This window comes from Gorilla gorilla, chromosome 4 (genome assembly GCF_029281585.2).
Source record: "Gorilla gorilla gorilla isolate KB3781 chromosome 4, NHGRI_mGorGor1-v2.1_pri, whole genome shotgun sequence".
NCBI classification, from domain to species: domain Eukaryota; kingdom Metazoa; phylum Chordata; class Mammalia; order Primates; family Hominidae; genus Gorilla; species Gorilla gorilla.
In genome coordinates this window covers 30,117,027-30,130,145 of record NC_073228.2, presented here as the reverse complement: position 1 = coordinate 30,130,145, position 13,119 = coordinate 30,117,027, and the positions used below count along the sequence as shown (strand labels likewise).

Sequence of the window (13,119 nt, the reverse complement as noted above, 5' to 3'; positions counted from 1 at the left end):
TGAAAATAAGTTACCACTTACGTGTAATAATTGGATCAATGTCTCTTGTCTGAGTGGCAACATCAGAGGCACAAACTTGCCCTATTTGGATCAGCAAAGACATAATATCCTCATACAATGGAGGAAATGCTCGACAAAAAGAGACCAAACTTGGCAGAGTTGGCATAAAAAAAGCATACCGCTTAGCCTGTGTTAAAACTGTTGGAAAGAAATGAAACAATATTTTAGTTTACAAATATAAATTCAACACAGCTTACACAACATACTAAGGGGAACTATGCTCTGTGCTGGAGATATGAAGTTCTCTAAACACAGCCAACCCCTGTCTTCAGAAAGCTCACAATCTAGTAGTCTCAGTCTTTATCCAAGATACAAATTGTTATGCACAAGTTTTGCAATAAGTACATTACATGCATTATTTCATTGAATTCCTACAATCTTATGAATGACCAAAGTACTATTATGACACTCATTTTATATATGAGAAAACTCTTAAAAAAAAGTTAGAGAGGTTAAGAAACTTGTTAAAGATCACAAGCCAGTTAGTGGTGGGGCTGAGATTGAATTCAGGCAGTGTAAACTCTTAATCACTACAAATAATTATAACAGGATATAAATACGATGAAAAGAAAAACAACAGGGTATTATGGAAATATTATAATGAGAAAGAATACTAAGTTAACTATGCCATTACATTAAGGGTTGAATTATAGTTCATATATTTTAAAGTAGTTTATTTTCAGACCATTTTATTCTACAAACCAGAAGGTGGTTAAAATATCAGAATATGTTTTAGAACTTATGAAGACATCTAATACATTTATCTTTCATTTATACATATGATGATATTTTTCTGGAACTCTGAGCATTTGTAATAAATGAACATTTGTTATCTACTGATACAATTACATTCTGAAAGTGTATTTGTTTTCCATTTATAAAATACAGAAAGCTTATATTTACAAATCTATATATACTCATTCACAAAATGAAAAATACAATTTGCCTACCTATTCATTCCCACTACACTATAAATCACATTTGGAAACTTCAAATTCAAAAGATGGCATAAGTTACACTAGTATTTAACACATATTGTATCATACTGTCTCAGAGTGACAGAAAAAACATATTGCATCACTAAATGCAGAAAATATAGGAACTATAATAATTTATGTCAGATGTTTGTTGATGTTGATTGGCTACATACCTGTTAACAAAGTTCCCATGACATTGACAGCTAAACGAGCCACACTAAGTGACTTTGGTAATGCATATTGTATACACAAGTGAGAAAGCAACTGGATAGCAAATATCTGCAATACAAAATCCAGTTATTACATGTTTCTCAAGAATATCTTTAGGTATTAAAAATTATAAAATGTTTTGTATAACTAGTAAGACTGGAGAGAGAGATCAATTGTCCTAAAGCTCCAAAATGCTCATTACCTGTTTCTCAAGTTCTGGCTGTGCAATAAGCTCAGGTATGAAATCTAGACAGATGTGCATAGATGGAATACCTGCGACCGTCAGAGGCAAAAGTTCACATGGATAACCCTATCTCAACAAGAAACGGGAAAAAAGTCAGAAATAAAATAACTATAAAAGTACAGATAAAAATACAAATGAAAGATTTCATTTCCTTTCTGTAAAAGTTGCTCAGAAGGCTATAGTGCCCTATATGTAACCTGGCATTTCACTTTTCTGATGCACTAGAATAGAGATTAAACTATCGAACATTTCATTAGGTTAAAAAAAAAAAAACAACTAAAAATCTGGATTTTTTCTCCATATTGCAAAAGCCCATGGATCATTTGTGTTTTCTCTGGTTTCTAAATGATCCCTGTTAATATAGTATTCAAAGCCCCCAAGAAAAATAAAGTTCAAACACAAAGCATCATTCTTTGGAAACAGACCTGAAAGTGAACAAGCTTAGCAATGTTGGGATCTGCAATGTACATTTGGTGCAAGAGACAACAGATAAGGCACTGAACTTCTCGAAGGTTACAGAGCAAATTGTCTTCTCCTTCCTCCATTCCCTTATTTGGAGCGCTGGTGGTAATAACACTTTGAACATTTCTTAACAAGCTATCTGGATTGACACCATTTGCTTTCTCCTCTTCAGTAGGTAGGCAAATCTCTAAGAGAATCTGGACAGCTGCACTATCCTATAAGCAAACAAAACATAGAAAAAGAAGTTTCTAAGAAGTTAAAAAACAAATCAGATTTTATTTTCACATGAACAGATATGATAAAATAACTAATTTCCTAAACACACATACACAAAGAGGTACTTCTAAGAGCAGAAGTGAGCAATCTGTAGAGCAGTGGTTCTCACGTTTTTAGGATTATGAACCCCTTAGCAATCTAAAGAAAACAATGTACCCTCTCCCCATAAAAATTAACATACATAAACAAACATCATTACATAATGATATCACATATCTCTAAAACAGATCCATGGACTCCAGTTTAAGAATATCTACTAGAAGAGTATCATGAATTCAGTTACATCCAAAACAGGCCCTAGGCAAAAATGACTTCTACCAGAATGTCCTTTCCTTCCTCTTAATCTCCTACTTTTCCCAGTATGCTATCCTGATTTCCCTTTTTTTCAACCTGTTTAAGGCTCTGGTTTCACAAGGAAAGAGTCTACCTTACCATCCATTCCACCTGCACAACTCATTGCTCAGTCTACAGGCTTGAGCATCATTGCACAGAGCAGTAGCTTGAGGGGTAATGGCAATATATTTGAGGCCCCTATATATAAAGGAGAGCTAAAATCACTCTCATCTAGCAGAAAGAAGTAAAAAATAAAAATGAATACATGACATCCACCTCTGATAGACAGCTACTGCCTAAGGTAGAGAAAACAATTACTTGAGCTAAGTGATTAAGAATTTATTATAAAGTGAGGTTAGACTACTTTATAATCATGGTTCTTGGGGAAAGGAGTTTTTGGTTATTGTTATTGTTATTGTTTTGTTTTCTTTTGTTGTTGTTGACTCAGGAGCCAGAGTGCCTAGGAGTGAATCCTGGTTCTGACATTTACTAAATGTGTAACCATGAGCAAGTCACTTAACTTCTCTGGGTCACATTTTCCTACTCTGTAAAAATGGAGATAATACTCTATACCTCATAGGTAGGTTATAAAAATTAAATGAGCTAATATATTTAAAGAACTTAGGCTAGCACCTACCATATGGTAAGCACTACACAGATGTTAGCTTTTATGATCTTCAATCCCTTATCTGAAACTCCTAGGAACAGATTTATTTTATTGATTTTATTGATTTTTGTTGTTGCTGTTGAGATGGAGTCTCGCTCTGTCGCCCAGGCTGTAGTGCAGAGGCACGATCTCAGCTCACTGCAACCTCCGCCTCCCGGGTTCAAGTCATTCTCCTGCCTCAGCCTCCCAAGTAGCTGGGACTACAGGTTTGGGCCACCACGCCCGGCTAATTTTTGTATTTTTAGTAGAGATGGGGTTTCACCATGTTGGCCAGGCTGGTCTCAAACTCCTGAACTCAGGTGATCCACCCACCTCAGCCACCCAAAGTGCTGGGATTATAGGCATGAGCAACCATGCCCGGCCAAAAAACTTTTCTAAATATAAAGTTGAACTGCTTATATTGTCATGGTATTTATCACTGCCTGACATTTTATTATACATGCAGTTGTTTTTCTGTTGTCTGTCTCCATAATTTGACATTTGATCTTAAGAAACAAATACCTAAGGATTTTGTCTTCTTCACCACTCTATCCCCAGTTCCTGGAACAATACTTGGCACACAGTAGGTGTCCCAGTAAATATTTGTTGAATGAGGCCGGGTGCCGTGGCTCATGCCTGTAATCCCAGCACTTTGGGAAGCTGAGGCGGGTGGATCACCTCAAGTCAGGAGTTCGACACCAGCCTGGCAAACACAGCAAAACCCTGTCTCTACCAAAAATACAAAAATTAGCCAGGTGTGGTGGCGTGTGCCTGTAGTCCCAGCTACTCAGGAGGCTGAGGCAGGAGAACTGCTTGAACCCGGGAGGCGGATGTTGCCATGAGCCAAGATTACACCTCTGCACTCCAGCCTGGGTGACAGGGCGAAACTCTGTCTCAAAAAACAAAAAAACAAAAAAAATGTGCCGAATAAATAAACATATAACTCTAAACTCAGAATAGGTAAACATTTAAATTTTATTAAAATATAAATCTTATTTAAATGGTTATTTCATTCATATCATGAAGATTATTCCTGATTTCAGAAATACAACATATCTGATACTCAGAAGCAAAGGTAACATCATTGTAATAGATTCTATAATAAAAGAAATGCACAATATGTCACCAATGTACATGGAGCGCACAATGTGCCATCTATTGAACTGATTACACTAGTAGAGAAGCCCTTGCTCTTTTTGGCTAAATTTTACTTTAGCAAAATTTACCTGAGCGGCCAGTAATGCATTTTTCAATTCTTCCCTGGTAACTTCCGGAGCATCAGTTTGTCCAACTAAACCAATTGTATTATTCTGGGAAGGCCTATCTTGCTCTGTTTCCTTCAGATGAGCACTAAGGTAGGCTTTAGATGCAAGAAGATATCCATTCAACATGTGTAGGGTAATATCCATCAGTGGGGGGCATCTAAACAAGGAAAGCAGAAAAGAAAAATATATCAGAAAGAATATAAATTTATAGATTAGCCAGAACATGATCAATTTAGTTTAAATGCTGAGAAAAACCTGAGTAGTACATAGTAATTTTTCCCACTAAAATATTCATTCTCAAAAGTTTAATATATGTTTCTTATTCTCTGTATTTCAAGATTATATAAATAGTATTACTTGTTTCATCTTATCATCTAAAGTCAAATATGTATAATGTAAATTCTAAAGAAAAGATGACCGGGTGCGGGCAAAACAATAATGCATGAAGAAAAACTGTAATACATGTACAAAAAGCTGATATCCTTTATAGATAAAGAGCTCTTTAAGTCAATAAAAAATATAGGCTAAAATATAAAGATGAAATAAAATGGCCAGTAAATACTGTTAAATGTCCACTCTAATAAGAATATAAATTAAAATGGGAATCTATTTTCACCTATCAAATTGGAAAACATTATATCAAATAGTGCAGGAAAGTATATACTATCAAACACTGCTATGGAATATAAACCAGTTCAGCCTTTCTACATAGTAGAATGAAAATCTGAATTAAAAGTCTTGAAAATGAGCACGACACTTTTGCCCCAATAATTCCATTTTCCCATGTTCTAATGAAATACTCAGCATGGGGAAATGCACATAATCACCAAAGCACTATTGATAAAAGCAAAAAGTAGAAATAAAATATCCTAGGGGATTGGGTTAAGCATAGCTCTATAAAATGGAATACCATGTAGCCAATTAAGATAAGAATATAAACTAGGCACAGCAGCACACAACTGTAATCCCAGCTACTCAGGAGGCTGAGGCAAGAGGATTGCTTAAGCCCAGGAGTTCAAGACCAGCCTGGACAACATAGCAAGACCCCCAACTCAAAAAATAAAAATAAATTTGAAATAAGAACATTAACATGAAAAAAGGTTCACAAGTTGTTAAGTGAAAAATCCAAGCTACAAAAACATTAGATACAATTTGATAACAGAATTTAACAACTTCCTTAAAAACTGAATCACCTAAGGTGATTCAGGTGTAAGCTCACCTATTTCAGTGGATTTTTAACAATGATAAATCATTTTTTCAGGAAACAGCTCTTTTCTAGAAGTCTTATTTATTGTGGTTTTCCTTTTATTAGATACTTAACATCATTTACATACACAGTTTGTTCTTCTGATTCCTATTTCCTATGAGACCTTAATCTTACCAAACCATATTTAGCTAATTTTGTAGATTTTGTCACTTCGAGAATGTCATCCCTTGGTTGATGACAGACAAGTTTAAATATCAAGTGTATCCTATTTAGTCTTCCTTACTAGTTTCTCTCTCCTCTAATCCATCTAGCACAAAGCATCTTTTCCTAAGTTATAACCCCAACCACATTAGCCTAATATTCAAGGCCCTCGATAGCCTGACCCCAATTTAACTCTCCAACTGTAAAATGTTCTCTTTTCAAAAATAACCCTCTTCACGCCTTCCTCATTCTTGCTTCTAAACTTCTGCTCATACTACTCTTTTTCTCAAAGTACCTTCCTTGACTCCCTGACCCCCATCTTTATACTATTAGATGAACAAATATTCACCTAAACCCTAAGTCCACTCTTCTTTTTTTAAGTTTAAATAAAGCAGTGGGAGTGAAGAGGGAACAAAGAAATCTGTACCTGATTATGATCAATCAGTTGTAAATACCACTGCACTCGAACCAGCCCTAACTCCACTCTTTGAAACATTACCCATGTCCCATCTCCTCTGCATCTTTCCTGAACTTTTAAGAACATTCATTTACCACACCATTCATCTACATGAGCATATTATGTAACTTATCATGTATCTATCTTATGTCCCATGCAGATGATAATCACTTTAAAGGAAAGCCCCTCAACTTATATGTTTTTGATAGTACTTATCATAACAACTGTGACTCAAAGATTAATGATAGGAATTAACTAAATTCTACCTTTTGAGATGAAGCCACTTCAAAGCAATGCTGAAGTTTAGCAATTGGTAAGGATTTAGAGCCAAATGTGGAATCAATGAAGCTAACATCACTATTGTGCATGCCAAAAAGATCACAGTTTTAACGCAGGTAACGGTTCACAAGAAACCAGTTTTTTAAAAACCTTTTTAATGTGAGAACAGAAATAGTTATTCTTTACTGGTCTAAATTGTGAGAGAGAAAAACCACTATTGGTGGCACCAAAACCAAGAATGGCATTTCTCTAAAGCTAGGTTTTATTAATCACATACTAAATATTAAAATGAATATACATTTCATTAATAAACACAACTAAAAAAATAAGATAAAAAACTGCACAGGTCACACTGCCTACTTATCTGCAAGAAAAATTAAAATATAAGTTTAAACTGAATTTCATCAATTTCTTTTGACTCTCCAAAGTACAGCTCTATAATAAAAATGAAACTCAAATGACATGTACCTGTGAACCCTCTGATCACACCTTAGGACAATGAGAGGATCTATCATCAGGTCATTCTGAGTATACTTTTGTTGTCGTACAAACTTTATTGAAGGCTGAAGTGCATTAACCGTCATTACCCATAGCCTGATGAGAAAATAATCACATGTTCAAAACAGTTTTTTATATAATTAAAATCTGTAGCCATCCAGTCCTTTCTATCTTAGAAAGTTATATTCAGTAAATAATTAGAAAATACATATGAATGAACTTAGAAAAAATTTAAGCTACAGACATCTAACCTATTATTATATCTCTTTAAAAAAAAACAGAGATAAAACAGTAAACACAAAGTAGTTTCAGAAACGTTCACAGTTGTAATGGAATAATCATGGCATATAAAATTAAAACCTGAGTTAAAACCTTAGTTATACCATACTTGCTATACGACTCTGTGTAAGTCACTGAGGCTCTCTAAACTGTTTCCTCGTCTGTAAAATAGAAATGACATAATACCTGTAAATGAAATAAGACTTGCCAAAACATTCTGTATCTAGTTCCATAAATATAAGTCACTATTCTGGATTTATCATCATAAAGTCTCCAAGTGAGATGCCACTTTGAGATTAGACATTAATAGATTATAAGTGGTTACTAAAATGACTGCACATCATAATTACTAAGGGTTATGCAAGTACAGAAGGTACTTGATCTTACAGTGAAGCCCAGGAATCCACCAGAGAACTTCCCCCTCTTAAATATGACTGTATAAACAAGGATCATCAGACACTTAAAGAAAGCTTTACTTTGAAAAAGATTAAAATATACAAACAGAAAAAAAGGAACTCCAAACAGAAAATGTAGGGATAAGGAGAAAAAAAATTTTCGAACTATTAATATCCTAAAAGAATATTTTATACATGAAACAAGAACAAGAGGCATTTAAGAATATTCAGATAACAAAGAGCTCTTAGAATTAAGAAGAACAGGGCCTGACACAGTGGCTCACACCTGTGAAATCCCAGCACTTTGGGAGGCTGAGGCAGAAGGTTCGCTTGAGCCCAGGAGTTCAAGACTAGCCTGGGCAGCATAGTGAGACACCATCTCTACAAAAACTAAAAAAAATTAGGCAGGCACGGGGGTGTGCACCTGTAGTCCAGCTATTTGGGAGGCTGAGGCAGAAGGATCGTTTGAGCCCATGAGTTGAGGTTACAGTGAACTATGATTGTGCCACTGCAGTCCAGCCTGGGTGACAAAGCAAGACCCTGTATCTAAAAAGTAAAAATAAAAAATAATTTTTTAAAAAATGAACTAGAATTCCACACTTAGGCTAAATATCAGTCACATATGAGAATAATTCAGCATCTCAAAAAAGTTAAGTTTACCACACTCTCTTTCTCAGTTCCATTCACTAAAACGAGGATATAAACCAAGAAAGAGAAAAATATGGAATCCAACAAAGAAGAGTGACAATAGCAATTTGTCCCAGATGGGAACATGAAGACAGAAAGCTCTGAAAGGAATGTCTCCAAGAAAAAAAAATAGTGTTTCTTTTGTTTTTTTTTTGAGACAGGGTTTCAGTGGCACGATCTCACCTCATTGAAGCCTCGATCTCCTGGGCTCAAGTGATCGTCCTGCCTCAGCCCACCAAGTAGCTGGGAATACAGGCATGCATGCACCACCATGCCCTGCTAATTTTTGTATTTTTTGTAGGGACGGGGTTTCACCATGTTGCCCAAGCTGGTCTTGAACTCCTGAGCTCAGGTGATCCGTCCACCTCGGCCTCCCAAAGTGCTAAGATTACAGGTGTGGGCCAGTGCACCCAGCCAAAAAAATGTTAATGATACATTATCTGATGTGTTATGATTAAGTGTGAAGTAAATTTCCCCTCAATAATGAAGCTTGGGGATGAATTAGTTATTGGTTATTGATACCAATTTAAAAAACTGAGCAAATGGAAAAAAGGTATTAACTAACCCAACGTATATGTTGAGTAAGGGGGAGGGCACTTGCATAAGAATGAAATTGTAATTAAAGGATTATCACATAGCTCAATTATGAAACCACTTCTGTAGTCATAATAATATGCATCTGAAATATTGCTTTAACAAAAATTTTAATATACCTGTGTTGTGAGAAACAGGAAAAGGGGCAATGTGTATTAGAAGAAGTGGGACTCACAGGAATGGAAGCAAGTAGGAGAGCTAACTAACCTTCACCTTGTAGAGTAGAAAGTCAACAGATAATTTCTAAATTGGAAAATCAGGAAATTACAGTCATTATAAGAGATATATGGGGAGGATATAAATACCAGAATAAAAAGATAAAAGAGATGAAAATAGTTGTCTCTGGGGAGCTAAAGTCTAAAATACAAAGGTGTGAGGCAGACCTTATATACTACTTAACTTGTATACTATTTATAGCCCAGTATTCTGTTTTCTAGACCTGTCCAGGTGTTAAGGATCCAATCTATGAACCAGCAGAGACCCAATGACTAAAGACAAACTTTGCTGCACACTGAAATCACCTGGGGAATCTTTTAAAAAGTACTGACGCCTGACTCCCACCCACAGACAGTCTGATTTAATTGGCATGGGTTCCAACCTAGGGATCAGTAGTGGTAAAAACTCTCCAGGTGATTTTAATGTGCAGCAAAACTTGGAACAACTGCAAAGATCCAAGATATAACAGTGATCTAAATCATAATTAGCCACAAATAACTACACATGATAACCCAATTTTCAAGAACTTCCTAAAGTTAGAAATACTGTAAGGTTTCTATTTCAATAAAGTTTGCTTTACTTAAAGATATAACAACTACTTAGTAGTCTTAAGAAAGGAGATATATTGTCATATAGTCAACAAATACTGCTATGAGTGGTCTTGTGAAAAATTTTTTAAACAATTAAATTTAGGTTATTGTATATTATCACTGCTATATAATTATCTATTACATGTAACAATACACTGAATTTACCTTCTAGGCATCACAGTATTAAGAACCATCCATAGTTTATTGACTGTTTGCAGAATTCTCCGTGGAACCCCTGAATTCAATAGCTGGCTCATATTGGATGTTAACACTTCTGCATATGGTATAAGTTCACTGGCAGAGAGTAGAGTCAAGTGTTCTATAATCTGCATCACTTGTGTGTGATTTACTGGGACAGCTGAAAATGCTAAAAAGAAAATTTAGCAATCATAACCTAAATTCTGTACAGTTTATCAAGCAGGAAGTAGTATTGTTCTCTCAGACTACAGACCAAACAAATCAAGAAAACAATGTGGCTAAAAAGTAACTATAGTTACTTGCTATTGTTTCCTACAGAAACCTAGGTACAATTTCAACTAAACTTATTAAAATAAGGGCCAGATGGATGCGGTGGCTCACACCTGTAATCCCAGCACTTTGGGAGGCCAAGGCGGGTGGATCACTTGAGGTCAGGAGTTCAAGATCAGCCTGGCCAACATGGTGAAACCCCCCTCTCTACTAAAAATACAAAAATGAGCCAGGCGTGGTGGCAGGCACCTGTAATCCCAGCTACTTAGGAGACTGAGACAGGAGAATCACTTGAACCCGGGAGGCGGAGGTTGCAGGGAGCTGAGATTGCACCAGCACACTCCAGCCTGGGTGACACAGCAAGACGCCATCTCAAAAAAATAAAAAAATAAGGGCCCTAAGAAAAATTCATGCAAGTGTAGTTGTTCTTTCATAAAGAACAAAAATATCTTTTTTTAAAAATCACATTAATGGGATAGGCATGGTGGCTCACACCTGTAATCTCAGCACTTTGGGAAGCTGAGGTAGGAGGATTGCATGAGTCCAGAAGTTCAAGACCCGTCTGGGCAACATGGCAAGACCACATCTCTACAAAAAGTAAAATAATTAGCCGGATGTGGTGGTGTACCTGTAATACCAGGTACTCGAGAGGAAGATCCCTTATGCCCAGGAGACAGAGTTTGCAGTGAGCTGTGTTCCTGCCACTGCACTCCAACCTTGAGCCTGGGCAACAGACCCTGTCTCCAAAAAAAAAAAAAAAACACTTTACTGACCCGAAGACTAATCTTATTTTCTTGGTGATTCAGACTGATCTTATTTTTTAATTTATTTTTTTCATTTTAGAGATGGGAGTCTTGCTATGTTGCCCAGGCTGGTCTTTTTTTTTTTTTTTTTTTTTTTTCCCTCTTGCCTTTACCAATCAAGAGCCCAGGATGGTTTTGAATTCCCGGCCTCAAGTGATCCTCCTGCTTTGGCCTTCCAAGGTGCTGAGATAACAGGCGTGAGTCACTGTCCAGCCCAGACTGATTTTAAAAACAGGACTGAAAGAGGAAAATATGCTGAAGTATTGCTTTTGATAGCTAACATTTATTTGAAAGGCTCAAACTTGAAACTTTCCTCCAGGTGGTCCCCTTATAGGATGTAAGCACCCAGAAGATTGCTGTTACTAAAAAATATCTAAAACTATGCTCTCCAATAACAACTAACCACATCTGGCTATTGAGCATCTGAAATAACTAGTCCAAATTGAGGTGTGTTATAAGTGTAAAATACACAACAGATTGCAAAGACTAAGTGCAGGAGTCTTAGTGGGGGGTAAAATATCTCATTAAAATTTTAATATTGATTACATGGTGAAATAATATTGGCAGGCCAGGCACGGTGGTTCATGCTTGTAATTCCAGCACTTTGGGAGGCCAAGGCAGGCAGACTGCTTGAGCCCATGAGTTTGAGACCAGCCTGGGCAACATGGCAACCCCTTCTCTACAAAAAATACAAAAAGTAGCTGGGTGTGGTGGCATGTACATGTAGTCTCAGGTAATGGGGAAGCTGAGGCAGGAGGATTGCTAGAGCCTGAGAGGCAATGAGCCAAGATTGTACCACTGCAGTCCAGAGTAGGCAATAGAACAAGGCTCTGTCTCAAAAAAAATAAAGAAAAAATATTGGCCATATTTGGTCAAATAAAATGGTTATTTAAATTAGTGTTGCCTGTTTCTTCTTACTGGAAAGTTTATAGGTGTTACAGCTCACATTATATATAGGTGTTATAGCTCACATTATATTTCTATTTAACAGTGCTGATCTAGAAGAACATTCTCCATTACATAGTCCTACTCCACTGCACATATTTCTTTTTTTGACATGGAGTCTCGCTCTGTCACCCAGGCTGGAGTGCAGTGGTGCAACCTTGGCTCACTGCAACCTAGGCCTCCCGGGTTCACACCATTCTCCTGCCTCAGCCTCCCGAGCAGCTGGGACTACAGGCGCCCATGACCACGCCCGGCTAATTTTTTTTTGTATTTTTAGTAGAGACGGGGTTTCACTGTGTTAGGCAGGATGGTCTCGATCTCCTGACCTCGTGATCCGCCCGCCTCGGCCTCCCAAAGTGCTGGGATTACAGGCGTGAGCCACCGCGCCCGGCCTACACTGCACTTATTTCTAACCAGTTTAGAACCTTTCTAAAACCACACCACCTTTTTAGTGATATAATATAGGACCTATGAGAGAAAAGATACAAGCACATCAGAAAGAAATGGTAAAAATTCCTGGCCTGGCACAGTGGCTCACACCTTAATCCTAGCACTCTGGGAGGCTGAGGCAGGAGGATCACTCAAACTTACAAGTTCGAGACCAGCCTGGGCAACATGGTGAAACCCCATCTCTACAAAAACTAAAAAAATCAGCCAGGCCTGGTGGCTCACACCTGTAGTCCCAGCTACTTGTGGGACTCAGGTAGGAGGACTGCTTGAGCCCAGCAGGTGGAGGCTGCAGTGAGCTGAGATCACGCCACTGCACTCCAGCCTGGGTGACAGAGAGAAAGACACACAAACACAAAAGGAAAGGAAAGGGAAAAGGGGGAAAGGGGGAAAGGAATAAAAGGGGAAAGGGCGAAAGGAGGAAAGGGGGGAGGGGAAGGGAGCATAAAATTCCTTAAACGCAAAGAGTATTTTACATACTTAAAATACATTCACCAAAACGTTGTTATATCCATGGGAAAATTCTGTATGATTATAAGATTTCAATTAGCCTAGCATCTCCTTGTACTACAAAAGGGGT

At 37.1% G+C, this 13,119-nt stretch overlaps 1 protein-coding gene across 3 annotated transcripts in view; it reads right to left on the bottom strand.

Annotated features, from left to right (window-relative positions):
- Window positions 1-13,119, bottom strand: part of INTS2 (integrator complex subunit 2) — a 62,537-nt gene that overhangs the window by 2,443 nt on the left and 46,975 nt on the right. For all 3 annotated transcript variants that reach the window (XM_031011711.3, XM_031011712.3, XM_063706216.1), the window contains exons 18-24: window positions 10,042-10,243; window positions 7,086-7,211; window positions 4,435-4,630; window positions 1,917-2,168; window positions 1,450-1,557; window positions 1,211-1,316; window positions 22-198 (exon numbers count right to left, since the gene is read on the bottom strand). In XM_031011711.3, coding sequence (XP_030867571.1) covers window positions 22-198; window positions 1,211-1,316; window positions 1,450-1,557; window positions 1,917-2,168; window positions 4,435-4,630; window positions 7,086-7,211; window positions 10,042-10,243 — 1,167 coding nt within the window. The remainder of the gene's footprint in view (window positions 1-21; window positions 199-1,210; window positions 1,317-1,449; window positions 1,558-1,916; window positions 2,169-4,434; window positions 4,631-7,085; window positions 7,212-10,041; window positions 10,244-13,119) is intronic.